Source organism: Phoca vitulina, unplaced genomic scaffold (assembly GCF_004348235.1).
Source record: "Phoca vitulina isolate PV1807 unplaced genomic scaffold, GSC_HSeal_1.0 scaffold65, whole genome shotgun sequence".
NCBI lineage: Eukaryota > Metazoa > Chordata > Mammalia > Carnivora > Phocidae > Phoca > Phoca vitulina.
Genome location: NW_022589768.1, coordinates 11,707,667 through 11,727,633, shown reverse-complemented (window position 1 = coordinate 11,727,633; position 19,967 = coordinate 11,707,667). Strand labels below are relative to the sequence as shown.

General features: G+C 40.0%; 1 protein-coding gene across 8 annotated transcripts in view; it reads right to left on the bottom strand.

Moving 5' to 3' along the window:
• CHD2 (chromodomain helicase DNA binding protein 2) overlaps nt 1–19,967 on the bottom strand; it is a 134,696-nt gene that overhangs the window by 31,107 nt on the left and 83,622 nt on the right. For all 8 annotated transcript variants that reach the window (XM_032391984.1, XM_032391986.1, XM_032391992.1 and 5 more), the window contains 10 exons: nt 19,638–19,790; nt 17,382–17,453; nt 14,091–14,240; nt 13,184–13,332; nt 12,061–12,157; nt 11,542–11,634; nt 8,109–8,279; nt 6,982–7,157; nt 2,740–2,781; nt 1,364–1,503 (listed from right to left, as the gene is read on the bottom strand). In XM_032391984.1, coding sequence (XP_032247875.1) covers nt 1,364–1,503; nt 2,740–2,781; nt 6,982–7,157; nt 8,109–8,279; nt 11,542–11,634; nt 12,061–12,157; nt 13,184–13,332; nt 14,091–14,240; nt 17,382–17,453; nt 19,638–19,790 — 1,243 coding nt within the window. The remainder of the gene's footprint in view (nt 1–1,363; nt 1,504–2,739; nt 2,782–6,981; nt 7,158–8,108; nt 8,280–11,541; nt 11,635–12,060; nt 12,158–13,183; nt 13,333–14,090; nt 14,241–17,381; nt 17,454–19,637; nt 19,791–19,967) is intronic.

Here is a 19,967-nt window from a genome sequence, read left to right as displayed (position 1 = left end):
CGCCTGGGGGCTCAATCGGTTAAGTGTCTGCCTTCAGCTCAGGGTCCTGGGATCAAGTCTCGCATCAGGCTCCCTGCTCAGCAGGAGTTTGCTTCTCCCTCTCCTGCTCCCCCTCCCCCTGCTCATGTGCTCGCGCTCTCTCTCTCAAATGAAGAATCTTAAAAATAATAATAATCGGAATCTGAATTAGAAATGCCATCCTGGATCCAGAGTACACTAACCAGTTCATGGCAAATACAGGTAAGGGCAACGAGTTACGCAACGGCAGGAGGAAGCAATCAGCCAGATCCAGAACATGCATCAAAAAAAGAGGGATGTGGGAGGCAGGCGACTGTTACAAGGAACTATCTCCAAAATATATTGTGAGATGGAAACAGCAAGGTGCTTCTAGAAGACGGTGCCTGCTGCATTTTTTGTAATACACACTTTCTCATTTCTAGAAAGATAAAAGAAATAGGGATACCAGTTTTTCAATCTGGAACCATGTGAATGTGTAATTTATTCACAACAATTAAAATGAAAAATGAAACCATGGTACACTTCAAGCTGACTCTTGGCTGTATTCTGAGTGCTATATAAAAGCATGTATTCGGACCACTGTCCAAACCACGTCAATTTCTTTTACAAAAAAGGAAAATACAACCAATGAAAGTTTTGACTATACTTAAGACACTTTTAAATTCTACTACCTTCAATAATACCATTAAAAAGAAAATCGAAAGCACAAATACTTCTTTCCTGGTATTAGTGAACACCACATTAAGCACTTCTTGTGAATGCAATTAGCCAGGAATCACCCAAACCCTCTGAGGCAGACCCTGTTATTCCCCTCTGCAAATCAGACCACTATGAGGGTATAACCTGTCCAGCCCAATTATAACAAATTCTAGTGCCATGAAAATCTCACTGTAACAAAAATGTTTACAATATTCACATCCAATGTTTTATTTATTCCAATTAATTCCCTAAATCCTTTAAGTTTGCCTAACACAATCCATATTTGTATATCCAGGATAACTAGTGATGCTTGTGATCTAATGTCCTCATTTGCAGTCAAAATACAGATGTATCCACTCAATTTGCCCACTCGGGTCTTTACATCATTCAAACCAATCTAAGGTTTCTGTAGCAACATCAGAAGAAACCATTCTCGTTGCTCATCACTCTCCATTCTCCACCTTCTGCAAATCAACTTCGTTTGTGAGTTCTCTGATGATCTTACAACACTGAGCTCACATAAAGGCAGGTCAGAATGCACACCTCAAGGATGAGGGATGCATGGGATAGAAGTCTGTTCTTCAAAAACAAAGCCCCTTAGCAGCACAATTCCCAGTCCACATGTGCCAGGTTTGGGAGAACTTACCCTCGCTGGCATTTTCCTTCAGCTGCTCTTCATACTCCTGCATCGCTGACACACAGCTGTTGTGAATCAGTTCCCCCAGGCGTTTCAGATCTGCTACGGACTTATCCACCAGCTCAGCATCGCGTGCTATGCACTCCAGCCTGGGGAAGGTCAAATACGGGGACACATTAATGCCCTGTGCCCACTTTTCTAATGTCCCACGAGATACCACGGGTCTCATATAAGCTTGCTCCTGCAAAGACAGTCTTCTTAACTTTACTGATCATTCCAAGGGTCCAACAAGAAGCCTCCAACAGTGACTGAGGGCTAACTCATTCATTTTCCATCATCAAGAACTGTGCTTTGGAATAGTCCACAGAGTAATTTCAAAGAACACAGCGGAAAGGAGTCGGCTTTCCTTACTAACTAGATGGGTTGCCTGACGATGGCAGCAGATGTGCCAAGACTGTCTGCACTCCTCTGCTCCTTTCATTCACTACAATATTCCTAGAAGCAAAGTACTTACTTCTACAACATGTTTCACTGATCTCATATGGAGCATGCAAACACATTAATGTCTAAAAATCAGTCTGCCAGAAGGGGCCAGATGAACTTTTCCACACCCTGGTGCTTTTTATGGTCACTGGCTCACAGGCAAGCATTCCATCCTGGGTGGCCAGCAACAACCCTGGAAAGGTGCACCTGACTTCTTTGGCCTCACTGTTACTACTACCCATCACTGCTTCCTCTCCAAATGGAGAGGCAAACACACAGGCTGTAATCTTCCTCCACTCCAGAAGTTTATCAGGAAGAAGAGAAAGGCATCTGCTATTTCCTTCAAGTCAGTACTATTATTCACACGACATATTGCTGATTCTGGACAAAGCAAAGTACTGAACTAGTTGACATAGTCTTTTGTTAAAATCCAACTTCTGAGTTCATTTCCTGAATGCTTGTAAGACAGGACAGCCAACCCTTTAGTAGTTACTGCTGGCAAGGTTTAAAAAGTTACTTGCATTTAATCCTCATGACACTCTACTAAGAAGCAGAAAGTTATAAAATCACAGATTTACTAAATAAGGACTAGGATGCAAATACTAAATAGGTGCATTCTTCCAAATGGAATTATCTGAACATCTCTTCTGGAAATTATTTCTCCGTATTACAGTTTTGCATATACTTGCTTCATGTTCCTCAAGCAAAATCTCTGTATAGATGGTCATTTTTGTCATCCCTCCCCAAAAGGACATGTACAATAACACAATATATAAATATTTGTAAAAGAATGTTTCCAGGACAAAAAAACATTCCCAGCATTAGTATTAAGTGGAAAACAGTACCAAAAAAAAAAGGCCACTACATAATAAAAATGAAAAACAGGTGGATAAGGAGCTTACCGTTCAAGAGGGAGACCGAACTTCTTATATGCCTTGATGAACCTGAGAATATGATCAATAAAACACATTAAAAAACAGACGCTTTAGCTCTGTTACTGCAAACATATCCCGTGGTGAAATATGCCACACACACTATGTCCAAACAGACTGAGCCCAAACCACGCGACTGCCACGAAATAAAAGAACGCTGAATGTCTTTGAAACTGGTCCACTTAAAATAATGAGTGCTAAAGATGCAGTCAAATTAAAGATCAATGTTATTCTCAGTGAATGATCAAGAAAATGTTAAGGGACTTTAACAGAGAACAGTGACCTAAATCTAGTATTACCCTTTTAGAAGGTACAAGTTCATGGAGTTCAACACGTAATAAATGATTCAACCACAACTCCTGTGATAAGACCCCAATATGGTTAACTGCTCTATTCAGTTACTGTTACTACCGATTCCCTACCATAGTATTTATTATTTTCTGGTCCATGACACAACTATAAGATTTTTAAGACTGCCTCAATACTTTTGGGAATAAGGCAAAGTAAAATAAATATGTGATTTAAAACTTCTTAGACAAAACTATTTTGGAAACTCTGCTGACTCCTCCTGCCCGACCTTGTCTCCAAACAAAAATCCAATCAATCCTACCACAAGTCTCTACCTTATACTACACGCCAGCCATGTCATCCGCTACATCACAGTCATCACCGTAATGAGCCACATTACTAAAATCATCTGGTTAGGTAACAGTGTAAGGCGAGATACTATGGGGAGATAAATGGAAACAGAGAACATAGCAATTAAAGAAAAAGGGGACGGGAATGAGGAGGCCCTTAGCTGAGAAACAATACTAAAGGAACAGCACGAACACAAGGATTAGGGAAGTATTACATGGGAAAGTGAACGTGAAGCTTTTTCCTCAACTCCACATTTCTCCTTCTTAATATATACTGAAATAAAATTTTATGTGTGAAATAGTAAGATATTTGGGAATTAGTTTGAAATAATACTAGGAGGGAGAAGCATTCCTGGAATGGTGGAGTAAGACCTCTGAAAATCTGATCCTCCATAAAAGCAACAAGAACACTATCAAAATATTGTCAAGATGGACTTTGTTAGAATGAAATTAACCAAAGGCTTGCAACCATCTAAGGAGCGTTTACTCAAGCAAATGGCTGGATCTCAGCAGGAACTGAAAGCTCTCTGGCATTTTAACTTGCTCCTCTCTCCATGCTCCACGACAGCCTTGAAACCAACACCTTTCAACTACAGTGGTTGTCCAAAGCAGCAGCAGAACACGTCTAGAGCTACCCTAAAGCTCTTTTCCACAAGAACAGTGCTATTTGACCTGACAACACCCTAAGAAGCTCCATTCTCAGGCTTGCTTTGCTTGACCTCTCTGTGAGAACTACTGTCCATAGTTCATTGGTGAAACAATTAGAAGCAAAGGTTTAAGACCACAGCTGCTTCAGGCAACATTACCAGGTTGGGGTAAGAACATGATGACCAAAACCTGAAAAGGGAAAACTGATGGGAATGTCCACAGGGAGCTTTGAAAAGCTGACATGTTCCTGAGAATCTATAAAATCACACATGAGCAAGGCTATGTGAGGAAAAGACCTACCTGAGAGGTTGTTCATCTCTCACCTCCAGCTGGCCCAGGGCTCTGCGCAAGCAAGAACTGAAGGGTAAGGCAGAGCCGTACAACATGCCCCCGATATACACACGGAGCCCTTCAGCGAAGGCTGGTAGACTTATTGGCTCAAGGCACTTAAGGAAATCTCTGTCCAACCATTAGCTAATGGCTAAGCTAGATGAGCAGAGACTTGAAACCACATGACAAAGACTAGTTTCACTAGTCTTAAGTCTTAAGAAAGTTACTTAATGAACAAAAAGCAAACAGCAAACACAACAAACTCTGGCTGTCATGGGATATTTGATTTCCACACTTGCCACATTATATTACTTACAATGTCCAGTTTTCATCAAAAAATTATGGAAAACACAAAAACAAAAAAGGCCCATATACAGGGAAAAAAAAAGCAATCAATGAAAATGGTCCCTGAGGAACTCCAGAAGTTGAACTTAAAAACTGGACTTCCAAAACAAAGAAGAAATTAAGACATTCCCAAATAAACAAAAATAAAGAATTTGCTGCTACCAGACTTGCCCTAAAAGAAATACTAAAGAGTCCTTCAGGCAGAAATCAAAGTACACCAAACAGTAACTCAAATCCACACAAAGAAGTAAGAGCCTCACTAAGAGTAACTGAATAAATATAGAGGCAGCATAAATGTATTTGTTTGTAAGTCTTTTCTTCTGATTTTTTAAAAACTGCATAAAGCAGTAATTATAAAACTGTGTTGACAGGCTTATAAAGGGTAAAGATATAACTTCTGTGACAATAGTAACACAGAAGAGGGGAGAGGAATGAAGTTATACTGGAGTAAAATTTTAATATACCACTGGAATTAAGTTGATGATAATCCAAACTAAACAATTCCAAGTTAAGGTACTAATTATAATCTCCAAGGCAACCACTAGAAAAATAACTTCGAGAATATAGTAAAAGAAACTATACAGGAGAATAATAAGAAACACAAAGAAAAACAAGGGAATTAAAATGGTATATTAAAAAATACTTATATAACACAAAAGATGGTAGTAATGGGGGAATAAGGGAACAAAAAAGACAAGACAAAGGAAATAGCAAAATGCAGACATAAATTCTATTTTATCAGTAATTACATGAAATGTAAATGTGATTAAAGACTCCAATCAAAAGGAAGAGACTGACAGAATAGATTTTTAAAAAATAACAGAACTATATATTTTAAGAAACACAAGCTAGATTCAAAGAAAGGCATACTGAAGTGAAAAAGACAATGTGCATACAATATCCAAAGGAGAGCTGAAGTGGCTATATTAATATCAGATTTTTAAAAATGAACTTTAGGACAAAAATTATTTCTAGAGACAAAAAAGGGTATTTTATGAGGATAAAGGGCCAATCCATCAGAAGACCTATCAACTATAAAATGCATGCACCTAAAAACAGCCCTAAAATACATGAAGCAAAAACTGACCAAAGCAGAGGGAGGACTAGATGACATAACAATAACAGTTAGAGACTTCAACACCCCATTTTCAATAATGGCTAGAACCACCAGGCAGAAGATCAATAAGGAAATGGAAGACTCAGATAACCCAGAATCAAACAAACATCTGTAGAACACTCTGTCCACCTACAGCAGAATACACATTCTTTTCAAAATAATACTGAGGGTAGGAGGCGTGAGGACGTTACATACAAGACTGACTACAAATTCAAAATGGTTAGGATGATAACATGGTAAGTATGGGGGGTATATACCCTATTCTTTCAATGTTTGTATATATTCACACTTTTCCATAATAAATTAAAGAAAGAAGAAAATAATAATTATAAGATTTAGGGGACAATAAAGACTTCATGATTTAAAGTACATTGACCTAGAGGACTATCTGATACAATTATAATATGGATTGGATCATAAAGCTACCTTCATACTATTTTCTTCAGCCTAAAATATAAAATATCATGCAAAGTGGTTGGAAAAATGGCTTGGAAGCAACAATTTTAGATCTTTTTGGAAGGCGATGTGTGTGAATTAAATACCAACAAATGCGCAGTAAGTACAGACATAGATACCTAAAATCAATTACAGGTGGAAAAAAGGCTGCAGAACAGTATGCCGGGTGTACTACTAATAAACCAAACCACCACCAAACTGGTATCAGTACTAACACTGACAGGAACTGAACTGGGGAGACGAGGAATGAAGGCAGGGTGTATCCATTTTTTATATTCATACTCTTTCTTTTATATACATAGACACGTGTGTGTCTCTATGTATGTTTTCATGTATGTATTCCTATTCATCAATAAAAACAAGTAAGGAAGGCTCAGCCCAAGTCTGCCTCCAACTGTCTCTTTTGCCTTGGCTGGACTTTCTTTGTGAAAATGCTCAGAGTAACCAGAGAACAGGAAGAAAACAAGAAGAGCTGAGCAAATGACGAGAGAGTGCTCAAGCGAGGAAAACCCTAGAGGGCAGAAACTTCTGGAGACTTGGGGCATGACTCTGGCCCCTGCCTTCTTTGCAGGTACCAGCCTCTGCCCGCCCTGTCTTCAATGTCAGGAATGCCATCGACCCACAGCGCACAGCATACCCTCCACACGCACCCCAGACAGAGAGCAGAGCCCCACCAACCTGCGTATCTCTGCGTCGGTAAAGCCCTCGACGAGGTCCTTCCGCACGCTGCGGGGGCGCCCTCTGCGCTTTGGCTTCTTGTCATCATCAGAGTCATCTGTCTCGCTCTCAGACGCAGAGGATCTCTGCGCCTGCCTCTTAGACTCAGTGTCAGAGTCACTGTCATTTGTCTGAGCCTGAAAAGGCAAAGTCACATTGCAGCAAGTGCCAGGTGCAAGAGGGAAAAGGACTAATTCAGCCCATCTTAACTCTTTCACACTTGGGAACTTTTCATCATATCAAAGTCCATTTTCCTTTAAGAAAATAAGGAGGCAGGTGTCATGTAAAAGGAAGACCTGCTTGGGACAGTCACCTTTCCGGAGACATACTGCGACGTAATGACAAATGAAGTAGAATAAAAATATTTGAATTGTAGGTTCGTGTTTACTTCCTTAGGTAAGTTACCCCTTTGTGACTTTGTTTTCCGTTTGTAAAATGGGGATAACTACCTATTACTTGGGTTTGCATGACGATTAAGTGAGTCAATAGGTGTAACAGCACAACTGTGCCTGGCACACAATCAGCGCTCAATCAATACTGGCTGCTATTAGCTAATACTGATTTGCTATGGTCTTGGACAAATCTATGTCCAACACACTGGGTGATAAAACTTACTCTACCTGCTTCAATGTTGCAAAAATCAAATTAGATCATGTTTATAACGGTTCTTTATAAGCTGTGAAGTGTATGTTCTTTGTTTACAGTTATATAATCTCTTACAGTAAGTATTTAAACCAGTGCCACAAACAAATACTTACAGGCAAAAAGAGGTTGGCTCTGAAAGTCAAAGGCACTGTGAGTTAGAACCAAATCTTTAGGATTACTGGTTCTGACCTCAACAGCAAACTGCAAATGTCTGCCAAACTCAAATCCCAGCCGTCTACCTCACCCAGAGCCAATTTACAAAGATCAAATGTCCCACAGGTGTACGCAGGGGCACGCCAGTTTCCCATCTCCCTCCACTGGTTTCGCTGTAACTGCCTCCCATCCCCAGGCAACAACGCCAAGCCTCTTCCTTGAATAACTATCACTTCTGTAGCCTTTACAACAGAAGAGGTCCCTTCTTATCTTTCATCTCACTCGATCACCTTTTTGGTGGAACTCCGAATTCGAGGCAGCATGTAAATTTCTTCCAGCTCCTTCTGACGCTCTTCCTCCTCAACTTTTTTCCTTTGCTCCTCCGGAATGATCTCATCCCAGTCCTTGTGAGGACGCTCTTCCAGCTCTTCTTCGTCTTCCATTGTCGCAAAGTTGGCAACCTTGGAACATGGACAACTCACTGTCTGACATGTCCCTATTTCCCAAACACTGCCTGCTAAAACACCAACTCACCCAGCATTTTTAATCTAAGACACTATGCGTAATATCAGAACTCCTGTGATATTATACAATCAGATAATCAATTTTCTGCTAATCTCTCCCTTATCCTCCCCCCAAATCATCTTGCCAAACCCTCAAGTTCATCAGAAATATTACCGAGAATTAGGGAAACAGATATAAAGTTATAAACTGTCTTACAAGTTTTACGGAAAGACTTATTAAATCCTACACATTTTCTAATAAATATGATACTAATTGGAAAATTTAGATTTACTTAGATTTACCAATCCATTATGAAGTTACAGTTCCAAATTATAAATTGCTACTAAATAGCACTCATTTGAAACCATGCATAATTCAAAGCCCTAGCAATCACTAGCCAACTACCTACCTTATTCATTTTTATCAGAAGTACAGAAACTAAAGGTATGTAATGATTTCATATACTCCAAAGTACAATGTTAGAAATGAAAATGAGAATTTAAAATGCAAAAAATTCAAACAAACCTAGAAGAACACTCCATTTATGACATACCAAATATTTAATATCTGGCATCAATTTGTACTGAAAAGATATACATATCCCAGAAGGAAAACCATCCAAGTGTATGCATTTCAAAGACTCAGCTGTGGTTACACAGACACATCTACCAGCTCTGGCCGGCCTATGAGCAGTGGTGGGCAGGCCCCAGGCATGGGCTCCACATCCTTTTTATTCCTTCCCACCTAGTCTTTAAGGCTACAATCAAGCACAAAAGAGCTTTTGGAGGTTCCATTCCTCAAAGTCATTTGGAATGGACAGTGAAGTCAGAAGTTTATGACTTTTGGCCACAATTAATTCTAACTTCCACCACAGATACCGTGATCTTCACGATCAGATTTTTTAAAATTCCAAGACAAAGACAAGTGTTAATTTCTTAGACTGAAAACTTAACATTTTTTGTTTTATAAAATGAATCATTTGACCAATCTCTTAAATTAAGTACTATCAGTAATTACTTTAGATCTGACTTTTAAAACAGCCAGACGAAAATTACATAAATGATGTAAATATATACATTAGTGGTTCACGCAGTTGGGAAATGAACTTTTCTGAGGGTGCAGAATGGTTAAGGGCCACATTAATCAGGCCAGACCACCTGTCTAGGATATAATCACAACTCCACATATGTGTAACCTTAAGAATCTACTTAGCCTGTCTGTGCCTCAGTTTCCTTATCTATAAGTGAAGAAAATAATATCTGATTCATCCTACGGTTGTAACAGGGCTTGACACACACAGTAAGAGATACAAGTATCAGTTATGATTACTTAAGAAAATTATAATCTTAAATTATCTCAAAAAAAAGCTTTGCATGTTTCCAACATGTTAAATTAGGGTTTTAAAAAAAGAGAAAGGAAAAAAAAGAAAGTGTTAGTGGAAAAAACAAAGTCAATTCAGTTGAAGCACTCCAGAAATAAAAGAGCCCCTAGGTAGGCAGACTCCTACTATTAATTAAATCACCTGACCAGGTGCTAAAATGTAACAGCCAAAAGAGCTTTAGCAAGGCAAAAGTCACCAGCTGACCACTTTTGATTAACCTGTTAATACGCAGAAATTTTTATACCTAAGTCATCATATAATATTCTAACTAAAACATTATCATGAGGATTACTTCTCTTTAAAAGGAAGCAATGGGTGGCTCAGTCGGCTAAGTGTCTACCTTCAGCTCAGGTCAGGATCCCAGGGTCCTGGGACGGAGCCCAGAATCCGGCTCCCTGCTCAGCAGGGAGCCTGCTTCTCCCTCTGTCCCTCTCCAACTCGCTCTTTCTCTCTCTCTCTAATATATATAAAATCTTTTAAAAAAATAAAAGGGAGCAATAGTCCTAGAAGCGGAGTCCAGTTGAAACAGTAATAATTTACTCTTAACCTCAAAACACACTGACTCTGATCCTAGAGCTCTCCGGTATATTTAGTTCCTTCTGTGTTCTTCCTCTGAGACAACTTCTACTTGTGGCCAACACTGAATCTCATCACACAATACTGCTTCCTTCCAAACACCTCACCATGTCTCCCTCAATCCTACAGAATCTACTGAACTTAACCATCACTGGAACCTTCAGGTATCTCCTGCTTCTCTAACCGGTATGGAACGAACCCATGCCAATTCTTTCAACCATATTCTCACATGAGATTGGGAAACCTTTGCCACTTTGACTCTCCTTAGTCTCCCAAGCCCATCTTCCACTTTGGGACCACGAAATGATCAGTCCCTCTGACCTCAAGTACTTGCTGGAGAAAATCATAGGACCCTGCTGACCAGCTCCAATGTGAAGTCTTACCTTCCAAATACAGCTCACTCTGTATCAAGTTCCTCCTTCCTGGCACCACCTGTGGCTGTCCCAAATCATTTCTACTTATTTACTGGGAATTACGGTCACGAAGGAAGGAATCCCACCTCTTCTCTCCCCTCCTAGTCCCTGAAGTGTACTTTCCTTTTTCTTTCAAAGGCCAACTGCGCCACCTGTGTTTTTTATTACATCCCTTCCAGTCTCTTCTAAGACAATGTACTATCACATTTTCCTTCTTTCCTTAGAACCTTCGATCTCTCCCTATTCTCAAGCTCTTTCCTCAACCTGGAGACATTATAACGTCTTTCAAAACCCTCGCCTTGGCTCTTCCATCCTCATAAATCACCTTCGCCGTTCTCTTTATGAGCTTTTAAATTAACTCCACACTCAGTGCTGCCACCTCCTCTTCATCTGGTGCCCAGCTTCTGCATTTAATTTTCTATCAGATACTTAAAAAAAAAAAAACCATCACCAAGTCATCAAGAGCTTTCTGTCACCTTGTGTTTTATATATTTGACCTCTCTTTATCACCTGATTCTATCAATGTCTCTCCCATAACACATTCCACACTTCCCAGAGCTCCACACTATCTGGGTTTCCACCTATCCCACGGATGCATATTCTTCCCTCTTCGCTGACTTTTCCTCTGCCCACTGACTCTGGGCAGAACCGACCACGTCAGCCATTACCTCCATGCGGAAGACTGAATGTACACTCACAACGCGCCCGGAACTCCGGAGGAGAAAGAAAGGAGTCAAGTTAGGTAAAGGAAAAAGTAGAGCGCCTTGCACAGAGAAGTACTCACAGACATTAGTTATTATTAGTTAATAAATCAATGCTGAGGACTCCCTCCCACAATAATTTCCATACCTTAAACTGTGACAGAAGCTCATCTGTTGCACTTGTTGACACTTCGTTCTCTCTGGTTTCAGCCAAGCGCAAAATTTCATCTATGTCCATTTCCTAAGGGACACCAACAATACAATATGGTAAACAGTCAAGTGATCAGTATGGACTGAAAACACTTGGTGCAAATAAACCAAATCTCCTTCCTGGGATCCCATTTACCGTTACAGTATTCCGATTTATATCCTGTACCTCTAATGTCTCAAACTATTATTTATACAAATGACAAGGTGAACTTCAGAGATTACATGAAATACAATTGGAATTAAAAAGACTAAGGACAGAATCCTCACATGTTTTTCTCTTTCCTATTCTATTTAGTAAGAGCTTTGAGCTCTATAATAAAAAAAAAAAAAAAAACTATATCTTTCAAATAATTACTATTCTTTAAAAAAGCCTCTAACAGATTCAAAATCTGCTTCCAGAAAAATTAAGACTCTCACAAATACTTGTCAAAAAAGTTTTTTACTCATTGTTAATTACCTGAGGCTCTGACTCCTCCCCTTCCAGTTCTTTGAAGAGATCCTCTGCTCCAAATTTCAAAATAGCTGTCAGCTCTTCTTTATTAAAAGGATTTGAGCTGTAGAAGTAAAATGTAGTTGTAATCTCTCAGGAATGTCAAATAACCACCATGAAGTTCTACTATAAAATAGCTACCCTTCATAAAGGGGTGAAATTACTGGTGAAAATATAAATTCTGCCAAGAAAAATGATCTCTCAAAGATTTTATTTTATTTTTTTATCCCCAGGATGAGTCTGTGATGGTAAACCTAACCCAGCAGAAGACTAGAAAATGAATTATTTTCCTGATGGCTCATCTATTACATGATTAAGCAAGAAACTTAATTAGCAACATGAAAGAAGAGAGTTCTTTGCTCTTTGCCTTTTGACTCAGGAAGTTATCATTCACCAAGAATTTTCAACCTTCTCATCTCTGGTCTAAAATAAAAGAACTAAGCTTTTTCCACTTAGGTTACTCTTGAATGGAAGATTATCTGAAAACATTCTATTTAGGGAAGGCTCATTTGATTTCCACCTGGGACGCAAGCTGCAAGACGGCCACAGAAGACGCTGAACAATCTGGTCAAAATGTGAACTCAGTCAGAGAAATAGCTGTGCTTCTAAATAAAGTCAATTGAAACTTGACTATTTTCCTTCTACACCCTTCTGTTTTCAATAGGAAGAGTAACAATCTCCACACAAACATTTTTACCAATTATAAGAAACCAGCTGCCAACTCCATCTGGCAGACTCTTACTACTGACACGTTCAAGGCAACCCTGCGCTGGGATGAAAGCCTAATGGAGGACACACGGTGATCACTGCTGCTGCGTCATACGTCACAGAGCCAAAAGCAAAAGGCAAGAGAGAAGGGCAAGAAAGACAGAGGGAGAGCACATGAGCATAGGGCTGATAGGCAAAAAAGAAAAAACAGGGAAAACCGATAAAATGAAAATTACATCTTCTCGTGGTCTTGGCTTGGCCTCTTCTAGGTAATTAATAGGTAACATCAATTATAGAGAATCCTATTAGAAGGATGAATTCTATCAAATGCTGATGTAAAATCACAGTTTGGCTCTGACCACCTCCTCCACCTGGAACTTACTTGGACCTCCCCGAGTTGTTTTCCAGAACCGTCCGGCCAGTGGTATCCATGCGCTGAATCACCAGATGGTCCAATACCATCTTCTTTTTGGCCCGTTCGATGATCTCCTCCTCCACAGTCCCCTTTGTAACCAAGCGGTAAATATTTACCTATAGAAAAAGAAAATGTTATGTTTATACCTAATCACCAAAAAAAAAAAACAAAAACAAAAAACTACCTCTGTCTAAAACCAAGAGAAGAAATAAAAAAGACTTATTCTCTTCTACCAGAAATGCCTGTAAGCCATTCATCCAAAAAGACAGCTTAACTAGATCCAATATTTTTACTGTAACAGGTTATAATCTTAAATAAAACTGCCTCTAAAAAACTATTTCAGCCTATTCTAATGATAGGCTGAAATCTTGTTAAAGAATAATCAGTTTCACTGATGGAAAGTTTCACCAAAACCAAACCTTTGGCCGAGTATGAAACTTAGGAGTTACCCAATACTAGAGCAGACTTTAAGATTCGCACGTGAAGGAAACACACATGTATTTCCCCAACATAGCTCAGAGCTACGTGTATAATAAAAGTAGACCACCCTGAACAATGATAGATTAACAACTTATCCACATTAAAATAGAGAAACATTCCAGTTCTGAATCTATTCATCATCGCTCTTTCTTGGAGTAAACCTGAAAGCCACTGGTGACATAATTTTCAAACAGGAAAAGAGAACAGTTCCCTACTAAGTTCATCTTAGCCCCAAAGACACCTTCTCTGTACTAGTTAACAGAAAGGCATCTACCCTTGGGGAAATGAAAGCAAAACAGGAAAAAAGCATTTTACAAACAGCCTGAAAAGGCTAAATAACACACCCCCTCTACCGCCTCCCCCAAACCATGTCCAGATGTCTCTCTCCACCAACCTGCTTCTTCTGACCAATTCTATGGGCTCGGGCTTGTGCCTGCAAGTCGTTCTGGGGGTTCCAGTCAGAGTCAAAGATGACAACTGTGTCCGCCGAAGCCAGATTGATTCCCAGGCCACCAGCCCTTGTCGAGAGCAGGAAACAGAAGTCCTGTACACAATGCAATATACTACTTTATGCAGTGGCCTTCTCAGAAACAGTTTCACAGTCCAATAAGCCCTTATACCTGGAAACCCCTGCAGGTGTGAAGAAAAGTGAGATATGATGGACAAACTTTATGGAGGCTACAAGAATGCTAGGGATTTGATGGTAGAGTGAATTTTCATTTCATTAAGCTGAAAGAGTCAGTGCAGGGAACTAAGAAGTAAAGCTGATTCTGATAAATCAACCAGAACAGAAGAATTAGTGTTCTCTCCTGGCTAAAACTAGTGTTACAAGCAATTAACAAAATCCAGAAAAACTTAATTAGCAAGGGGATCATTCCAGCAAGTTGCCTACACACTCATTCTCTGCGTAAAGGTAGATTACACCACATAAGGTAGTCGGTATAAGCAAGGATACTTTATTGTTAGATGGGTGAGAAACACAACAACACTGCACCAACAGATCACGTGCTGGGACTGCTGAGAAGCACAGGGTCCTCGATCAGCACAGCACATGCACAAAGAAAACCAGAGCACGTGTGGCTGAAGACCCACGTGCGGGAAAGATTCATATTCTGGGGTGTCCACAGCAATGACAGGGACTGAGCAGGCATGGTGCACCTGCCTGCATCTGAGAGCTCAGAAGTACGGGGCAGGAGGCAGAAAATAAATTACCCAAAGAAAAGAAAGCCACAGAGATTTCTATTTTTAGGGTATGTCAAAGGCTGACACCCTTTTGGCACACAAATGATACTCAAAAGCTGGTAGTTCTGAGTTGTATTTTGATCAATGGGTGTATTTAATATACACAGACACAATGAAAAGCTCTTCACATTCTAACTACACTCACCAGCATCCTGCCACAGAAATAAAAATGGAGAGAATGGTCTCAGAAGAACTTTAAACAAATGCTGAGGCCCATATACTCTGTGATCCTTGGTAGAGATACCAAGTGCCATCACACTCTAATTTACAGAAGCCTACAAAGAAATAGTGGACACCTGAGAATGAGATACCTAAATCAAGTAAAATCTGGGGTCTGAATAATCATATAAACAATTTTCACTGTCATTCCTTTTTTTTTTTTTTAAGATTTATTTATTGGGGGGGGGCAGAGGGAGATGGATGAGCTGAGAGAAATGCTGAGCACGGAGCCCAACATGGGGGTCGATCCCAGGACCCTGAGATCACGACCTGAGCTGAAACCAAGAGTCGGATGCTCAACCGACTGAGCCACCCAGGCACCCCTTCACTGTCACTCTTTACCAAAGATAATGTGACTTATAAGATGTTATTTGTGTCTATTATCAAATTGAAAACAAACTCAATGAAACACAATGCTGCTAAGGGGGAGATGGAAATATTCATCACAAATAAAATGAATATAAACTGCTTTGGGAAATCTAGCAAAGTGTATCAAAAACCTTTTTTAAATGCTTGTACACTCTTAACACACAACAAGAAGTAAGTCATTAGGTTTAATTACTGGGTTAAATAAATAATGTTACAAGCATGAGAAAACATTAGAAACTAAAATTTTTTTTAAATCTTTAATGACATGGGAAAAATGCTCACAGAATTTTGAATAAAAAAATGACAACAAAACTATTTGCAGAATGATCCCAGATAAATAATCAGTTTCATCTATTATGAATGGAAACACACCGAATGATGTGAACAACAAAAGTTGTCTCTGGGATGGGAGATGGGGAGGGGAGCTGTGCAATTTCTCTTCTTTGTACTCTTCACTATCTTCTAAATTTTCTCATTGTGCATATAATATTTCCCCCAATGATAAAGTATTTAATTTTTCTTAATAGAAAAGGCTCAGATGTGCAGAATAATGGTAGAGAACCTGTATTCTATAAATAGCCATGGGGTGGAGAATTGAGAATTATAAAGAAAAGGCAGCTTTAATAATGTTTCTCTGAGAAAGAGCAATATGAAACATTCATACTATTTTTTTAACTAAGAGTAGGGAACACAAAACCAGTTTGAATAAATACTAAATAATAAAACTAGCTAGCATTTACTGAGTGCTCACTATGTACCAGGCAATGAGCCTAGTGCTTGCTGGGTGCTGGTCACTGCATTTAATCCCCACAGCAGGTACTGGAATTATCATGATTTTACAGGAGGACACGGAGGAGAAAAAGAAGGGACGGGAATTAGAGGGTGAGCAGTCTTCAGTTAATTCAATTCCTTTTCTCCTGAACTATTCAGAGCCTCAGTTCTGTCCAGATTCACACCCAAAGCTCCGCAAGGAGAAATAACATTTTAGGCTAAAGAAGCCAGAATGCTATAGTCTAACTGGGACCACATGCATTTCTAGAGGCAGAAGACATTACCATTTTGGAGTAACACAGAGTTTTTAAAGCCCTACAGAAAGCGAATATGAGGTCTGGTCTGTCTATACGAAGTAGTGGCCCAGGCTTCAGAAGCGCTCATGTTCTCCCCAAAACACTAGTTCTCCTTCTGGCTCTCTCCACTGCAACCTTCACCCGCACACAGAGCTGCAGCATTATGTCCGTGGAACATCATCTCCCCCACTTCTCTCACATCCCACAGCATTTCACAGCTTCCTATACACAAACTACAATGTTACCATGGTTTCTCACTTTTCCTAAGCACCCCTTCTATATGTGCCTTAAAATCACTTTAGAATGCAAATCCAAGCTGGACAACAGAACTTAAGCTGTATCAATCGTACCAGCAATCCACACATCTGAGCCATGGCCAATGTACTTTTCAAGCCTCAGTCACCAAAAAAATACAGATCAGAACCTTCTGTCATACATACATGTCAAAATTAATCCTACTGGCCAGCCTTCCTGACTCTTGCCTTGCTGCTCTCCCAGGCCCAGAAATTTGGTATCTGGAAGCCACTAGAGAACACTCACAGTTGCTATTAGAACTACTCTGTCACTAATCCAGACCAGGGCAGATAAACAAGCATGCATATGCTTTTCTGGAATAACAAACAACAAAATTAAGAGGCATCTTTTATTTTAGTGATCTCTCATTTCCTTCCCAAAGCAAGAGAACTTAACTGTGAACTGTTTCTGAAACGAAATACATTAAGCCAGAAAGGCTTTCCCCTGGACAGAGAGCCCACGCTGCCCAAATAATAAAGCCATGCATGGTGTACCTCAGACCCATCTGCATTGAAGTGGTCCAGTGCCTGTTTTCGGATTTCTCCCTTGATGGAACCATCCAGACGCTGTAAAAATAGACCACAAGAAAATCATAAGGTAGGACGATCAGCTATACTCAGAAGAGAACACCAGACTTGCAACCTTTATCACTCCAACACCCACTTAGCAAAAATAACCAGAATGCACTGGCAACATGCTGTCAAGGGACTGTGCTTAAGCAGCATATCCTACTTGTCCAAGCTCTCCTGTTACAAACTCAAGGTCAGAAGCTTCTGACTCAGAGGGCTATCTAGGTTTATCCAAGGATCAGAATGACTGCTAGGACCTGTAATGAGAAAGATGGCAACCCCCACTGTGCTCAGAAACGATGTTTGCTTCTATATCCGTAGGGACTGGAGAGATTAGGTCACCGTACCACTGCTCACCTAATTAGCTCATGCAGAAAATGATCCTTCTTAACTAGTATGACTACAAGTTGCACAGTTATTAAGTGCTACACAAATCAAAAAATCATTTACATAATTTTGTTTGGAAACATTTTGCCATAACATTGTATTAAAATTAAGTTGATCATATATTCCAGCCTTTCCAAAAATTACACTCTGAAATCAGAGCGAAGTGTTTAAGTAACCAAAATGCATATTTAAGAAAGCCTCTGGCATTTACTAGTTCTTTTATTAGAGTTATGTGTCAGTTCTAGGTCCCAAACAACGTCACCATGGAAAACCACATGTCAAATAAATACTTGAGAATTATTACCTATATGCTATACATACAAAGTGCTTATTTCTTACTCTTTAAAATCATTTTCACATGTCTTCCCCTTACAATCACATCTGGAGATGAACAAAATACCTCATTTTACACAAGGCAAATCTGACCCAAGAGGTGATGTCAGCTGCCGAGTGATGGGTGAGTGGCTGGGGACATATCTGTAGAAGGACCTACCTCTCCCCAGCTCAGGTCTCTGCTGTTCAGGCCCACCTGAACACAGTCAAATCACACCAGGGAACCCCCTTTCTTCTTTCTACCAACTCTACTCAGAGCCTCAACCCAAAGATATGTTTAAATGGCAGTTAATAGCCTATATTTGATATGAGAAAACCCAAATGCCTTCCTTTTAATATTCCCATTAATAGAAGATAGCAGACATGACAGACCCGAGTGGACTCCAGCCAAATATTCCCTACAGAGAAAAGCAATGCATTTTTACTTTACTTGACATCAAATGATTAGCTTGACCTGAAAGCTCGCAGAGATCCGATGCACTGAGAGACAACAGTCTTTTTGCAGTGTGCTTGGTTTTTCTTTTGTTTTTGTTTTTATTCCTAAAATAACCACAGTATCAAACCATATTCTAAGACAGCTGCTGAAAGACCACATAAGGTATTTTGGATAGGACAATAACTTTCAGGGCATTTTTAAAAGACAATCTGTTATTGAGCTTAAAGCTTGGCCTTCTTAGGAGAGAATCACTGACCCCAGTTTCTTCAATAACAGGATAATTCGTAAGTTGGTTGAACAGTCCAACCAAAGAAAAAATATTAAGTCAATCTTAAAAATCAAAGCACTACAAAAATGTTATGCCCAAAGTCAAGAAAAATAGCATGCACATCCATAAATAGATCAGAGAGAAATTTCACACAGTCTAACACCCAGAAAAAAATATTGTGTTGAAGAAACTCATTTCCCCCTTATCTTTTCTTCTTATCTTGTAGGCGACAACTGAGTGAAGATGAAAATCCCCAGTAACAATCCTACAGAGAAGAGGGGGCCACCACCACCTGCTTCAGGGACCAGCAAGCCTTCACATGCACGGCTCTGCTGAGTTCCCAGCCTCACAGCCAGGGTCAGCTTCCCCCTGGTGTGAACGCACAGAACTATCGCCTCTCTTTCTTCCTAGGATTTGGGCTTCTGGAATTAGGTCCACACCTCCTTCCTCGCTACTCTTACCCCAGAGTTGGAGCTGGAAGACATCATCTAACACCCTTTCTCTTGTCTGCTTTTCCTCTATTACCCATCTCCTTACTGCCCCCCAACCCGAAAAACAGAATGACCTCCCATGACCACTTTCATTATAGGGCAGCTTAAAGGTATGGAAGTAAACATAAAGACCCGTCTGGAACCTTCGTCTTAATTTGTTTCCAACTAGAAAATCTGTCTCCTAATTTTAGGATAATTTAGCAAGCAAAGCATACAACCTGGTGGGAGGGAAGCAGAGAGGGACTCCAATCGCTGAGCATCCTTACCTGGAAAGGATAGTGCTTGATCGTCAGGTACTCAGCCAGGATGTCCAACATTCTGACCATCTGGGAGAAGATAAGGACTCTGTTGCCCCTTTCTCGAAGTCTTGTCAACAGTTTATCTAATAGAATCAGCTTCCCACTGCTCCTGATCAGGGACTAGAGATTGAAAAGACATTCCAATCAACACACTCAAACCCATACTTCAATCTGCCCTTAACTGCTAAGAGTTCCTAGCTTGACAATCTTCCTTCAGCTTGGTGAAGCCGCCTGCAGTCTGGCTGACAATTCCTGAAATGCTCTTTACCTCGCATCTGTGACATTAGACTTCCCGTA